Genomic DNA, 14,098 nt, shown 5'->3' on the forward strand with positions numbered 1-14,098 from the left:
ATCATAAAGATAAAGCAACCAAAATTTGGTGCAGGGAGAAATCTTGGCATGAGTGAAAAGGTGACACAGCTCTTTACTCATGCACACATTGAGCTGCAGCGGAAGGAATTGAAATCCCTCTCTCAACGGCAGTGAGAGACAATCATTTCCCAACCTAAACTGCCCTAAATTGGGTCAAGAGCTCCCTGGGGAATTCTGTTTTCTCCATGATGTTGTTTGGGCCAATGACTCTGAGGAGTAAAGGGAAATCAAAGCTACTTCAAGAAAAACTCTTGGGACCTCCAGAAGTGTGGCAGGTGTTATGTTAAATATCCGTTTACTAAATGTGGCTGAACCTTTTGTGGAAGAATTCTACATTGGTTTTCAGAGTTTCTATAAAGCTGTCTTAGTTGCATTGGTGCCCTTTAGTTTTAAGCTAATTTGTAATATATTTCTTAGAGGCAGTTATGTACTTTTCAGGATACTGAGCAGTTATAAGAGGAGTTTTTTTCTGCAAGAGATGCAGCCGGGAGAAACCTAGTTACTTAGAGGTACGGGGGGGGAGACATTGGCTCTTGTCTGCACCTTTGGGGAAAGCATGTTGGAGCTTTTTTTCATGTGATGAGTTGCCTTGAAATGCTCACCCTGTTACACCCAAAGTTAGCACGTCAATACACAAGTTAATTTATTGTGTCAGACTCTAGGCCTAGTGCATATGCAAAAGTCAGCCCGTGTGTCTACTTAGCTTCATTTCAGGATAACAGATCCCTTTCAAAATATCCTCCACTGGAATAGGAAGTGCAGAAAAGGTGGAGGAAGAGACATGGGGAATCGATATTTCTGTTTAGAAATTCAGTTTTGATTTAAGAATTAAAATAGCAGCATCAAGAGGTATATGGAAGCCTGGAGTTGCATAATTTATTAAGTGTTAGAGGGATAGTGTAGCCGTGATGGTCCAGGAATTATGTTGGCGGGAAGGCTTTTTTTTAGGTGACATCTTTTATTGGACCAACTGCATATCTGGGATAGAGTTAGACAAGCTTTTAAATGCAAGACATTCTTCTTCAGGTCACTGAAGACAGAGACCTAAAGAAGAATGTCTTACATTCAAAAGTTTGCCTATCCCAGGTATGCTGTTGGTGCAATAAAAGATAGCACCCAAAGAAATCCTTGCCTCTTGCATAATTTATTAACCAGTTCCTGTAGTACCTGTTTAACCTTTAACTCGATAAAACTTTTTTAAAAGCCACTGAGTTGAAACAAAATTCCTAATTTCTCTTAGCCATCTTCCCCCACTTTTTGCTGCCTCCCTAAACACCTCCTCCTCAAAGACATAAACTCTCTCTAGCCCCATCACTTGCTCATTAATCCTTGTTGTCTTCATTTGCTCTGCCTCATTCAGTCAACATCTCCAGCAGAGTAACTCTACGTGCACACAGATTAAATAATGAAAATAGCTGGTGATATTCAATGCTATAATAGTTGAAGATTGAAGTCTTGGGGCTTTATTTAAAACAAAAAAAAAATCAAAGTGCGCACTTGAGCAAGTTATTTATATTGAACCATAATATTAATTGATATATGTTTTCCTCCTATTTTTATTCTCCTTTGCTTGTTTTGCCCCCTTATGTAAGCTGCTCTGAGCCTTCAATGGGGAGGGTGGCATATAACACCAATAAATAAATAATAATGGCCTGATAGAAGCAAGAAACCTAGACAGCCTTTAAATTAGATCTCCAGATTTAAGGGACCCATGCATTACCCTGTTAAAAGAAACACAGACTTGGAAGTTATTGAGGTAGCCTTCTGTGTGTCCCCTCCTTTGTCATTTAGACCAGATTTAAAAAAGGAAATGTTTAAAACAAGAACACCACCATTCATTTTTGTAGTGCTGGAGTCTTTCAATACAGCTTACAAGGATAAAATAGAGCACAAGGACAGGATGCTGCCTTTTCATGCCTGCTGTCTTCTTTCCGGCTGTTCGGAGCCCACTTACCCAGTATCAAGATGTTAGCTCTCACTTTTGTTTTTCAAACCATGCTAGTCTTAACTGCACAATTAAAATATTTTCCAAAACACATCTTCATACTTTCTCTGGTGCCAGAGCAGAGCTCCATGTAAACACCCCTAAAAAATAACCCCCTGCTCTCCTTTAATTTCTTCTTAATACTCCAATGCAATGCCTATGAACACAAGATAGGCAGTTGGCTTACTGGGGCTGTTTTTCATGCTGACTAGTATCATTTTATTATGTCCTTGTACTCCTGTCTGGTTTTTTTATGAACCTTTACGTGCAATTTTGCAGTAAAACTGTAAACTCTTCAGGGTAGGGACTGAGATTGTTTCATGTTTGCACATTAACAGAATCCCAGACTCGTATGTGCTGCCATAAATACAAACAATGCTCAATTTGCTTACAATTTTCAGTGTTCATGTCTATATTTAACCAACTATTCCAATTTTAAACCGGCACTGCTGCTTGTGCTGTGGTTCAAAGCAATTGCAAACAAAAACCATTTAAACAAAATCTGTAAACACGTATCAGTAGTGCATGCGGAAAATGTAAACAGCTGACACTATCAGCAGTCGTTTTTTCTGCATTACCCTTTGGGTTTCTGTGTTGCACGAGACAGTCAAATAACATCATTTCAGAAACGTTGCAGTAAATCTCAGTCAGGACTGCTGGTGGTTCAGGAGATTGCAGGGTGCCTGCTTCTTTCGTTTCTTTTCAGCTTAGTCATCCAAATACCAGTAGATTTTTGCAGCCTGCTGTAATTGTTCTTTTTGCACCACTCCCCCACTACTGCCTTAGGTCTTTCTGTTCTATATACAGTTTCAGCACTGGTGTGACAGTAAATATTTTTCTGAAGGAGAGATTTGTTACTGAAGTAATCATACCAATATAATACCTACCGTGAATGCTGTTATACGAGAGTAACTGCCTCCAAACTAAGGGACTTTGACTCTAGCACTAAATCCAGTGCTTGTAGAGAAGTTTAAGAGACCCTACTTCAGGGGAGCTTCAAGGACATCTACGTCCAGAGCCGACATAAGGAGATGGAAAGAACATCCTCAACTGTGTCAGGACTGGCACTGTTTCCATCTCAGCAGGTAGAGGTGCAGTAACTCATGCTTTAAAATCTCCACCCTCTGCTTGTTTAAACCTTACAAATTAATTGAATATGTTTCTCCTATGCATTTTCACATGGAACTGAGTTTGAATTAAACGGGAAAGGCAGTGCGAGTGAGCTGAAGATTAAGCTCTGTTCCTGCTCTCTACACCCAGAACTCTGGAAAAATCTTTTTTCCCCTTCATTCTGCCTTTCAAAAGCAAGGTGTATATTCTATTCAGAGGTGTGCAATATGTAAGAAAATACAGTATTTTATTTTGTTTTTTGATACAAAGCAAGTTCGTTGACTTCTAACCAGTTCTACAACTTAACATGTATAAAATGGGTCGTTATGAAGGTGGTGATCAATGGTTCTGAGTGTCTGCAGGGGACAGAGCAAGCAGCAATAGGCTGAAATTGTAACAAGGGAGACTGCCTAGATATGAGGAAAATCTTTCTACCTTGAGAAGCTGTGGACTTCGTTAGCAAAAGTTTTTTAGTGCACAAACCTCTGCCTGGCATGGTTATTCAGAGAGGAGCCTCCCTGGAAAAGGTAGTTAGATGATCACCTACCGAGATCTCTTCCAGTGCTAGGATTCTGTGCGTTGGTTGCAGGAGACCGTAAGAAATGCACAGAGCACGTTTCTAATGCAATGGAAGTGTGCGCAGAATCTCATCAAATACTGCGGGTTTTACACCACGTTACCACCAGTGCTGCAAATGCTTATGCAGAGGTTACTCTGTGTAATGCAAGTACATATCTTTTTTATTATCATCATAAACAGAAGGAATGTATTGAGTGTTAGAGGGATGTCATAACTGCGGTGGTTCAAGAATTATGCAAGCGGCATATAACAACAAAGCTAAGCAATATAAAGGAGGCCTGCAGTTTGTTTTGGAGAGAACTACTGTTCATAAAGTAAGCTATTTTACAACCAGCTGGATACTACTACATCTTATTTTTTATAAGTTATCCTAAATGTTCTGTATTTCATAATCTGGTTCCTGAAGTAACATTACTGCTGTCATTTTGACTCCTAAGCTAAATTGTTTCAGCAATAAACTGTAAAGAAATGACTGTATTTAACAGCAGAGGATTCAATACAGAGGGACCGTGGTAAGAGCAGACAATGCAGCACCTTATTCTGTATCTACATTACCTACAAAGTATAGAATTTGAACAGGGGTATCCCAGCTTTCTAGGCTGTGGGCCAGATCTGGACTGCAGGGCTTCTCAGAGACCAAGCAAACCACCTCTGGCAGCAGGGTGAGTAGCGGTATCTTGTTGGCGTAACTGTTGGGACCTACTAGTATTGGTGTGGCTCCAAGGGTTGAACCACTTACTCCTCCACTTTCCCCCAACTGCTGATTTAATTGTCAACAGCAAAGACCCCAAATTCAGTGGTAGGCGTGTGTGTGTGTGTGGGGGGGGGGTGGATGTGCATCCATGCTGACAGGCAATGGCAGTATTTATCCCCTGGGTTCAAGCTGCACCAGTGCAGTAGTTCTGGCAGCTACATTGCAGCCCAAGAATGGTTAAATCGTGGCTCCTGGGGCTTATCATGTAACCTATGGGGTTCTGGGTGGACTGCCCCAGGTTAGAATTCGACTGGAATTTCAACTTGAAGAGGTCACATGGCAAATGTTAACATCTGTACCAAAACAGACATGAGCAGCCAGTTTCTTGGAGGTATCTTTTTTATTTAAAGTGAAAATAGAAGTGAGAGCCTGTCAGATTTTTTTCACTGGCTGGGTTTTATGCAATAAAGCCCAGCAGTTCTGCCTGCTTGAACTAGTTTCTTTCAGCAGTGGCAAGGGCTATGAAAATCATAGTAGTAAGAGCAGAGGGTTAGGGTCAGAGCAAGTGGCTCCTCTGTCTACTCTCTAGTGAAGAACAGAATGAGAAAGCAAAATGGTTTCCCAAAATAAAAAATAGCCATTGCTTGCATGTGCTCTTGCCAGCACTGGCCATTTTCAAAGGGGCCTAGGCCAAGCTGCTGTACTGTGGCTAAAGCAGAAGACCTCAAAGGCTGCAGAGAGACCCTCTGCACATCTGACAACTAGCTTGGTCAGCAAAGGAAAGAAAGCAATTAACATGTCCAACTAAACCAGGAGTGAAATCATATTAAACAGAGCAAAAGACCTGAAAAGAAACATTAAGGAGGCCCTAAAATAGATAACATACACTCTATTACACATTTAGCTTTAAAATGTTTGCAGTGGTTACTGATGTTACCAATGTATTAGATTTGGTAGGTAGCTAAATGGCTTGGTTTGTGTTAAGTGTTTTTAGGCAATTTGTAAAAAAAAAAAAAAAAAAAAAGCAGCCTTCTCTGTGAAGACCATAAACTAAGGTGAAGAAAAACTATAGTGGTCGCAAGTAGCATCCCAAGATGGTGAAGGATGGAGATAAGAAACTCCTCCTTTCCAGGATCTTAGTTTTCACAGGGATATATATCCCGAGACCTTTCAAGGCTGTAGAAAATTTGGTTCAGCCCGGTTCCCAGAGTCTCAGTGAAACAACATTCAAGTAAAACAATCAGAGAATGTTTGTTAGAATAAATCGTGTATAAATATAGAATATAGATTGACAGGGAGGGGAACTGGAGAGCTCAGATAATTCAAGAAGATCTGCTGTGAATCTGTACGCCCACCTTTCTCTCCCTTCCCGAGTCTCTCCAGCTGGTATTAGGTACAAAGCTGAATTGCACTGTTGTTGGGGCGAGCCAGACAGGCACTGGGATACAAGCTTAATTTTTGTGTTTTGGGGTGTAAGCACTAAAAAGGTTGAGCGATAGACCTGTCTCTTGCTTCTTTTTATCAGTAGCCAACCTACCAGTTCCCTGGTAATTCACGTAACAGTGCCGACCTGTTGAAGCAGTCACTAACTGTTATCTGTTCATCGGTGACTCAAAGCAGCAACGAGTGATCAAGCCTGTGCAGATGAGGGATAAAAACCACTGCAACAGCATGGAGAAAGAACTCTGTAGCAATACATTCTATAAATGGCTATTAGAAAAGGATGCATGTACAACTCCAGTTTGCAATCACTTTACTTTGATTAAATAAAAAAAGAAAGACATTTAGATACCATATTTCCATAAAATGTGCTTTGTATTGAAATTAACAGTCATAGTGGAATTACACAAAAAATGGCCATTCCCCAAAACTTCTATATCTGCCAGACTGCAGGCCTCTGGAAAAAAAGGCTGTACCAACATTATTCCACTGCACAGTAAAAAGGCTCTTGAAAATAGGCTCCACTTGCCTGTCAGCCATTAATGAATTTGCCTGTGGCCCATCATTGTTTCCTTAAATTTCCACCTGCCAGATGGTCTATAAAACACTGTTCTGTTCTGGTGGATACACCCACAACAGCTGTTAGACCAAAACATCTGCACTTCCAGCGCAGTAAACACTGGCACTGCTTTAGAAAAAAGTCTGAACACAGCACTCTCTTGTCTAGCGAGGCTGGCCAAGAAGTCCTGCTTTAGCAGCCAGAGCTTCATTCTGCTGAATATGGTACTCCTGAAATCTCATGGAGATCCTTTGTGTCATTTTCAAATACTTCTGTAAGCAGTGTTCTGCGCAGGTCATCTACAGGAAAAGGAGACACAGAAAGGTCAGTGCAATGATTAAAAGAAACACACTACAGAGGACTGTCTGAGGTAACGTATGGTTGGATGAAGATCTGGTCTGCTGTATCTATGCATAATTAGCTCCCAGTTAAACAACCTTTGTCCCACTGCCTGTTTGTACTGGGGAAAATGTCCAGTTTGTAAGAAGAATCTAGATTTTCTTCTGTCATTTCCTCCAGTAGGGAACTACAGCAGAAAAACTTTAAAAAATTAAATGCATCCTCAGGAGGCCTTTCCGGACTATTGTTCTCATGATTCATAATGATTTAAGAATGCCTTCCCAAAATAGGACAGTGCCCTAAAAAAGTCCAACAGCACTGAAACCCTGAAATGACATGGGTAGTTGGGGAGCGTTCCATCTTCCGAGTAGTTACAGGTGGGTTATTTTCCCTTTTTTTAATGATACCATGCAGCAGAAGCCTCCTTGTTCAAGAATGAAGGTCTTTAGAAAAAAAAGCTCTAAAAGGACAAATTACACAAGGTTAATTCTTTGTAGCAACAAGGCCCATGCCAACCTTGGGAACACAGAGATAGTCTTTGCAAAATGCTAAATATCAGAAAAATACTGAACAAGTTTCTGCCCTCCATGGTCTAACTGACAAAAGGTTTTAGCACAGCTTTGTCCAGCAACTGTTGGCCAAAATTTAATTTTTTTTAAGGGCGATGGGATAGCAATGCTCTCACACAAAGGAGCTAAAGGTTCAAGAATGAGAATTCTACCCAATGGACATCTTCATGGAAGCAGAACTGGAGTGAAGTCATTTTGCTTCTTTCATGTAAGATTTCTCACCAGGACATTGCTTACTAAGGAGCTGTAATCTCTCGAGTAACTACGACTCTTTGATCATGGAAAATCTTTCAGTTTCTTACCATTATTAGAATAATTGAAAAGGAGGGTTGGAAGGGACTTCAGGAGGTCACATCTAATCCAACCACCTGGTCAAAGCAGGACCATTCCCAACTAGACCATCCCAGTCAAGGCTTTGTCTAGCCAGGGCTTAAAAACCTCCAAGGGATGGAGATTCTACAACCTCTCTGGGTAACTTGTTCCAGCACTTTACTACCCTGCTTGTGAGAAAGTTCTTCTATATCTAACCTAAACTTCCCTTGCTGCAGCTTGAGCCCATTGCTCCTTGTTCTGTCATCTGCCACCACTGAGAACGGTCCAGCTCCATCCTCTTTGAAACCCTCTTGAGAAGACTGAAGGAAGATTTCACGACAGCTTTCAGCTCCCTATTGTCCAAACTAAATAAGCCCAGGTCCCCCAGCCGGTCCTCGTAAGTCATATGTCCCAGCCCCCAAAACATTTTTGTTGCCCTCCACTGGACCCTCCCCAATGTGTCCACATCCTTTCTGTAGTGGGGGGCCCAAAGCTGGACACAGGACTGCAGATGTGGCCTCACCAGGGCTGAATAGGGGGAATAATCGCTTCCCTTGATCTGCCAGCAGTGCTCCTTCTAATGCAGCCCAGTAGGCCATTAGCCTTCTTTGCAAGAAGAGCGCACTGGTGATATATTCAGCTTATTGTTTGCTGTAACCCCCAGGTCCATTTCTGCAGAGCTGCTGCTTAGCCAGTCAGTCCCTGCCTGTACCGGTGTGGCAATTCTACGAGAGAAACTGTGTAGCAGTTTCACATGAGAGAAATTCATACGCTACATACCTCTTCTGATTTAACCTCTCGGCTAGTGAAGTCTTTCACACAATCCAGGAAGCAGGTTTCTGTAAGCTTATTGTATGTCCCAAGAAACTCTTTGAACTGAGCAAAAACAAAATTGAACAGTTATTCAGTGTAGAAACTCACCTATGTTTCCACAAAACATTTTCTTCCTGTGCAACTTCACTGACGCTGGTAGAACAAGTCACCGGAGATAATTTAGCATCAATGGGATGGCAGCATTTCATGCTGAAGTCTATTGTTCAGCTCGGTCAGAAACGACTCCAGGCTTGCTGATGACCAACATATTATGGCAGCCAGGATTTTAATGCTGTTCCCAATTCAAAAGACAGCATAAAAATACAACGCTGGCTGCATTTTTCTTGATACCTGGAGGAAAAGTTGCCTTTCAAATGCATGATAGTACCTTCCTTACCTCTGAAAACAAAATGCTAGATAAACCTCTTGAAATGAGTTTCCATAACCCTCACGTGCTGAGCTTCTGTGTGTGTTGAGGTATTGCAAAACTCTCAAAGCAATCCTTTGAGTGCAGCCTCTTACCTGCTTGATTTGATCAGATTCTGATATTTGCCCGGCCATATTTTATCACCCTGTGACTCAGACACCTATTTGGAAGACAAAGCTTACATCACAATTCACTCCAAAACATACAGTAAGAAAATTATCATTCTACAGCTGAAAAAAAGGTCGAACCATCTCTGAATGTGGCCAAATGTTTCTTTGAAACCAAACTTAAAAGAGCGACTGTTGTGTCTAAAGCTTCCTACATAATTGGTATCTTTAAAACCATCTCAACAAGAGATTTAACAGGATAGTGTCAGGTCAAATTTAACTCAAGCTTCAGATCTTGCGAAATTAATTTCTTTTAAAGTCCAAAGCCAAGAGGACTGATGCAATTAATTTTTTAATGTCCCAATGGAAACAGCTGTCTATACAGGAACAGCTCCCTGCAGTTTGAATTGACAGTACAAATACCTGAAAGGGAAGGTGGCTATTACAGAGCAATTCCACAGTCATTGTCCAAACTGGGAGAAATGCAAGTGAATGAACTGAAAACGTGAGCAACTGAATTCAGTTACAATAATGTGATTCCTTACCTGTTACTAAACTGACTGACTGACAGCATCCATCTGAGAGTGATTTATGAAACTGAAACATATTCAGTTAAAAAACAAAAAAAGAAGAAGAAATTGTCCATGTTAGTTTTGGGAGCTACAACCTTCCGAAATCCATCTCCCAGGTTTTGTGGTTTTACAATATTTTTTAAATGTTTCTCATCTCTGCTGGTATTAGAAACACTCATAGAGAAAAAAAAAAAAGGACTGTGCAGAAAAAGCAGTAAGTCTATCTGTAATTGCTAGAAGACAGATATAAAAGTAAAACAGAAATAAGAAAAAGAAACATTCTTTAGTCTTGTTTGCGGTAACCTTTGGTGTCATTTATATTAACAATAAGCAATAAAGGCAACAGGATTTAAGCTGACAATGTCTCTCAAAATAGAGAACTGGAGCATTGAGACGGGTGCATTTGGACTGAAGTAGTATTCTAATGGACTCAATACCTCACACTTAAAAGCCAATATTAAAAGTTTTAGTAATTAAAAAAGGGTAAAATGCAATGCATCTTATAAGATAAATATAAGAAATCTTAAGAAGGAAATAAGAATAGCCCAGAGAGGATAAAAGACAAGGGGAAAAAATATGGACACCAAGGAAAAGGAAAGCTAAGAATTTAAGGTGGCATCTTGAAGGAAGACTCGGATATTGTTTGTCCAAAGGGAGGAGCAAGTTAAGGCTTGAAGGCACATGTTAAGACTTCTTAGGAGGAGAATACTGGGCCAAGTAAACAGCATGTCCTGGGGGTCAACGGACCTCCAAAAGTCCAACTTTTTTACTTAAAAGTTGTACCTGCATAAAACTATCTTGGCAAAGAGTATGATTTTTTTTTTTTGCTGAGACAGTTATGCACTGGTGAAACCCCAAGTGGAGATGCAGTTACATACCAGGATAAGGTGCTTTATGCTGTGTAGCTCCATTTTGGCCCTTAGTATAACAAGACTTACATGCAGAGACAAGGCCTCTGGCTGTGTCAGATCACAGATGGGTGGGGAAAGAGGGAGAAAAGGAAAGTTAATTCCAAGGCTCTCAACTGAGAATACCCTACTCCAGTTTTCCAGTGTACAAATCAGTAAAATTAAATGTCTACGTAAATCTGAGCTGTCAGAATAAAGCATGGGAGAAGAGGCACTTTCAGTTACCCAGGGTGTGTCTATACATACACTTTAATGTGCATTAGCCTATTTTAACGTGCATGAAAGCATCATAAAAAAAACATATACACTTTCACTAATGTGCATTAAAATAGGCTAAAGTGCGTTTTTCTAGTACTTTACAATAGAGGTTGCCTTTACACATGCGCCGGGGTTGGGAGGGGGCAGCACTTTAAATAGAGAGGCTGCAAATTAAAGTGCTGCAGTGTCTCGTGCATCAGTGGCCCTGCACTTAAAAAAAAAATGGTGGTGGGGGGCACCTGAACTAAGGCTTGTTTGATGAGCTTTAGTTCAAGCGCCCCCCACCCATTTTGAAATGTGGGGAAACTGATGCACAAGATGCCAGTAATTACTATGTTTCAGCAGACTTGATTAACAGAGTCTGCTCCGACATGCTGTAATTACAGCACATTGGAGCAGGCTCTGCACTTGTGTACAGGCACCTAGAGGTACTAGATTTAATGCACAGTAATGAAAGTGATGCATTCCCAGAAACCAAACCACAGGCAGCTTTATGGAGCAGCATGTTAAAGAGCACCAGCACACTCTTTGATTACAAATGCAATATTCTTCTTATGCAAAGCCTCACCAGAAATGAGCAACTGTATTCTACACTCACTGAAATAAGCACCCATGCAGAGCGCTTTGGAAGAAATGTCTCATGCGGAGACGATACAGACAGGGCAGGTGGTGACCTGCGCATCGGAGAAGAATGAACACGGCCTACATGCCAGGCGCAAATCTAAAGGGTGCACATCTAAGTGTCCAGCACAGCAAATCACCGAAAAGCTGACTGCTTAGCACTGAATAAAGTCAACCTGAGCTTCATCAAAATCACGTGTTCAGGGAGGAGGGCACAGGTTCTCTGTGTGGAGCACATTTGATCTTGAAACACAGAATTCAGGCTATTTTAGCTGTGCTCAATAGAAAAAAAAAGAGAGATCCATCTGTTGCAGTCAGCTCTGCTTGAAGTGAAACGTTAGCGTTCAGACGCAACAGCCTTACATTGAACCTCTAGAAGACAAAATTCGTTTCTCTGATATCCGGTAGAAATATACATAGTCAGAACTATTCATAAGCGAGCCATTCAGATAAGCCAATTGTTCCACTCTTTCCAGTAAGAAACACTGCCCTTTCAACAGAGATCTGAACACTGACTTGTACAGCAAAAAGGGTTATTTAAATATTGACTGGAACTTTGAGGCAAAATTCAAATGACTTAATTATACCCACGTGGAAGCCAACATGCTCGAGAAGTTGTACTGGAGAGGGTACTTATGATCCTCAGAAAGAAGAAACAATGACCAAGAACTACGTCCAGGCAGACAGATTACACAGCTTAATCTCTTAAAGAAAAATCTGCAGGACGGGGTTGCTTCTCAGAGGCAAGAAGTTAGAGGGGATATGCAGAACTCCAAGCAATTGTAGCAGGCACTACTGTAAAGTGGGACAAGAATTCGTGTGAGATGAGTGACTGCTTCCTTGTCACACAACTGTTTCACTGCTATCTCATTTCTTAACCAGCTTGCCAGGAAGTACAAAGAAAGCCAGCTAGTCTCGTCAGAGCCCAAAGTGGTAAAATCCCACCAAGATATGCAAGTCTTGTGTTCCCACCAGAGCAAAGAAAAATTAATGGTCACAAACCCCTACAGTACCCCTCTCTCATTTAATATTCTGACGTGATTTTTATCAGTGACTTAAGGTCGTGTAATTTAATCCTAGTTTATCAGGATTAAAACAACTGATTTACTAAAATGTGTTTCCACAAAATCTTTGCACCTGCGCTTGGGGAATAGCTTTAATTGTGAACTTAACAGCATGGTGCTGCCTAAGTGCCTGAAGCACAAATCCATTTCTCTAACGTTGGTGTGTTCCCTACCATCAGCAGTGAACCTGTATGGCTCTGTGTGTACAGCTCTCTTTGGTGACTATGAATCACTCCAGTTGTCCTTATGCCGCCCAAACGTGTTATGTGAAGGTTCACAGAAATGCATGTCCGACTTGTTCCTGGGGTACACTAATGCCACTTATTAGTCCTTGTTCTAGCTGTTCTTGTTGATGAATCCATCCTTTGGGAAAATAAGGAAAGAATAATGAAATAATCCATTTTGGCCCGACAGGCTGGCACTACAACTAACGAGCCAGACAGATTCCAATGGATAAACTCGCTGCATTCAACATGCATCACCTATTCCAGCCCAGCCTCCAGAGGGTCAAGGAAGGCTCCGAGCTGAGAGTGACTTGAGTTGGGTGCTGGTGTTTTTAATGCGATTTGCCTCCAAAGGAGGCAGGTAGCTATTGAGCAAACTGCTACAATGACACTCAGTCCTGACTTCCCACGAGAACAGTCCACGTTAACCACGGAGTCACAATAAGAGACGCACCCCTCCTGAGTCCAGATGTATTTAAATCAGCTGGTCCGGATGATCTCCACCCCCAAGTGCTGAGGGAATTGGCTGAGGTCATTGCAAGACCCCTGGCACAGCTGCATAAGCACTCGCGGTGCTCTGGTGTGCATGGGGCCAGAGGACTGGAAGAGAGCCAATGTGGTTCCCATCTTCAAAAAAGGGAGGAAGGATGACCCGGGAAACTATAGGCCAGTTAGTCTTACCTCGATCCTGGGCAAGCTTTTTGAGAGTTATCCTGGTGCATGTCCACAAGGGGCCAGCAGGGAAGATTATGCTTAGGGGCAACCAACACGGGTTCATTAGCAGCAGGTCCTGTCAGAGCAAGCCGGTGGCCTTTTACGACCAGGTCACTGAATCCTTAAACGCAGGGGTAGCAGTGGACATCATCTTCCTGGACTTTTGGAAGGCCTTTGACACTGTCTCTCACCCTGTTCTCATTAAGAAACTGGGGGACTGTGGCATCATCACCTACACAGTCAAATGGGTTGCCAACTGGCTGGAGGGCCGCACCCAGAGAGTGGCAGTAGATGGATCATTTTCAGCCTGGAGGGATGTGGGCAGTGGCTCGGTCCATGGGCCCACACTGTTCAACATCTTCATCAGCGACTTGGACGAGGGGGTAAAAAGCACCCTGTTCAAATCTGCTGATGACACTAAGATGTGGGCACGCTAGAAGGGAGGAATAGGCTACAATCAGACCTAGACAGGTTACAGGGGTGGCGGATGAGAACAGGATGGGATTCAACACTGACAAGTGCAAGGTGCTGCACCTAGGGAGGAAGAGCCAGCACCATACCTACAGGCTGGGGAACTCCCCTCTCATCAGTGCAGAGGTGGAAAAGGATCTTGGAGTCATTATTGATGCCAAGATGAACGTGGGCCGGCAGTGTAGGGACGTGGTCAGGAAGGCCAACCACACCTTGTCATGCATCCACAGATGCATCTCCAGCAGGTCCAAGGAGGTGATCCTCCCCCTCTATGGCACCGGTCAGGCCGCAGCTGGAGTACTGCGTCCAGTT

The 14,098-nt window shown here is 42.2% G+C and overlaps 1 protein-coding gene across 2 annotated transcripts in view; it reads right to left on the reverse strand.

Annotated features, from left to right (window-relative positions):
• Window positions 1-6,126: 6,126 nt before the first annotated feature.
• TIMM9 (translocase of inner mitochondrial membrane 9) overlaps window positions 6,127-14,098 on the reverse strand; it is a 14,506-nt gene continuing 6,534 nt past the window's right edge. Inside the window, exons 2-4 of one of the 2 annotated variants that reach the window (XM_019550899.1) lie at window positions 8,943-9,007; window positions 8,388-8,483; window positions 6,127-6,686 (exon numbers count right to left, since the gene is read on the reverse strand). In XM_019550899.1, coding sequence (XP_019406444.1) covers window positions 6,552-6,686; window positions 8,388-8,483; window positions 8,943-8,981 — 270 coding nt within the window. In that variant the 5' untranslated portion in view covers window positions 8,982-9,007 and the 3' untranslated portion in view covers window positions 6,127-6,551. Of the gene's footprint in view, window positions 6,687-8,387; window positions 8,484-8,942; window positions 9,009-14,098 lie in introns of both variants that reach the window. The other variant, XM_019550898.1, reaches the window with a different exon arrangement.

This window comes from Crocodylus porosus, unplaced genomic scaffold (assembly GCF_001723895.1).
Source record: "Crocodylus porosus isolate Cpor-Errol unplaced genomic scaffold, CroPor_comp1, whole genome shotgun sequence".
In the NCBI taxonomy this organism is placed as follows: domain Eukaryota; kingdom Metazoa; phylum Chordata; order Crocodylia; family Crocodylidae; genus Crocodylus; species Crocodylus porosus.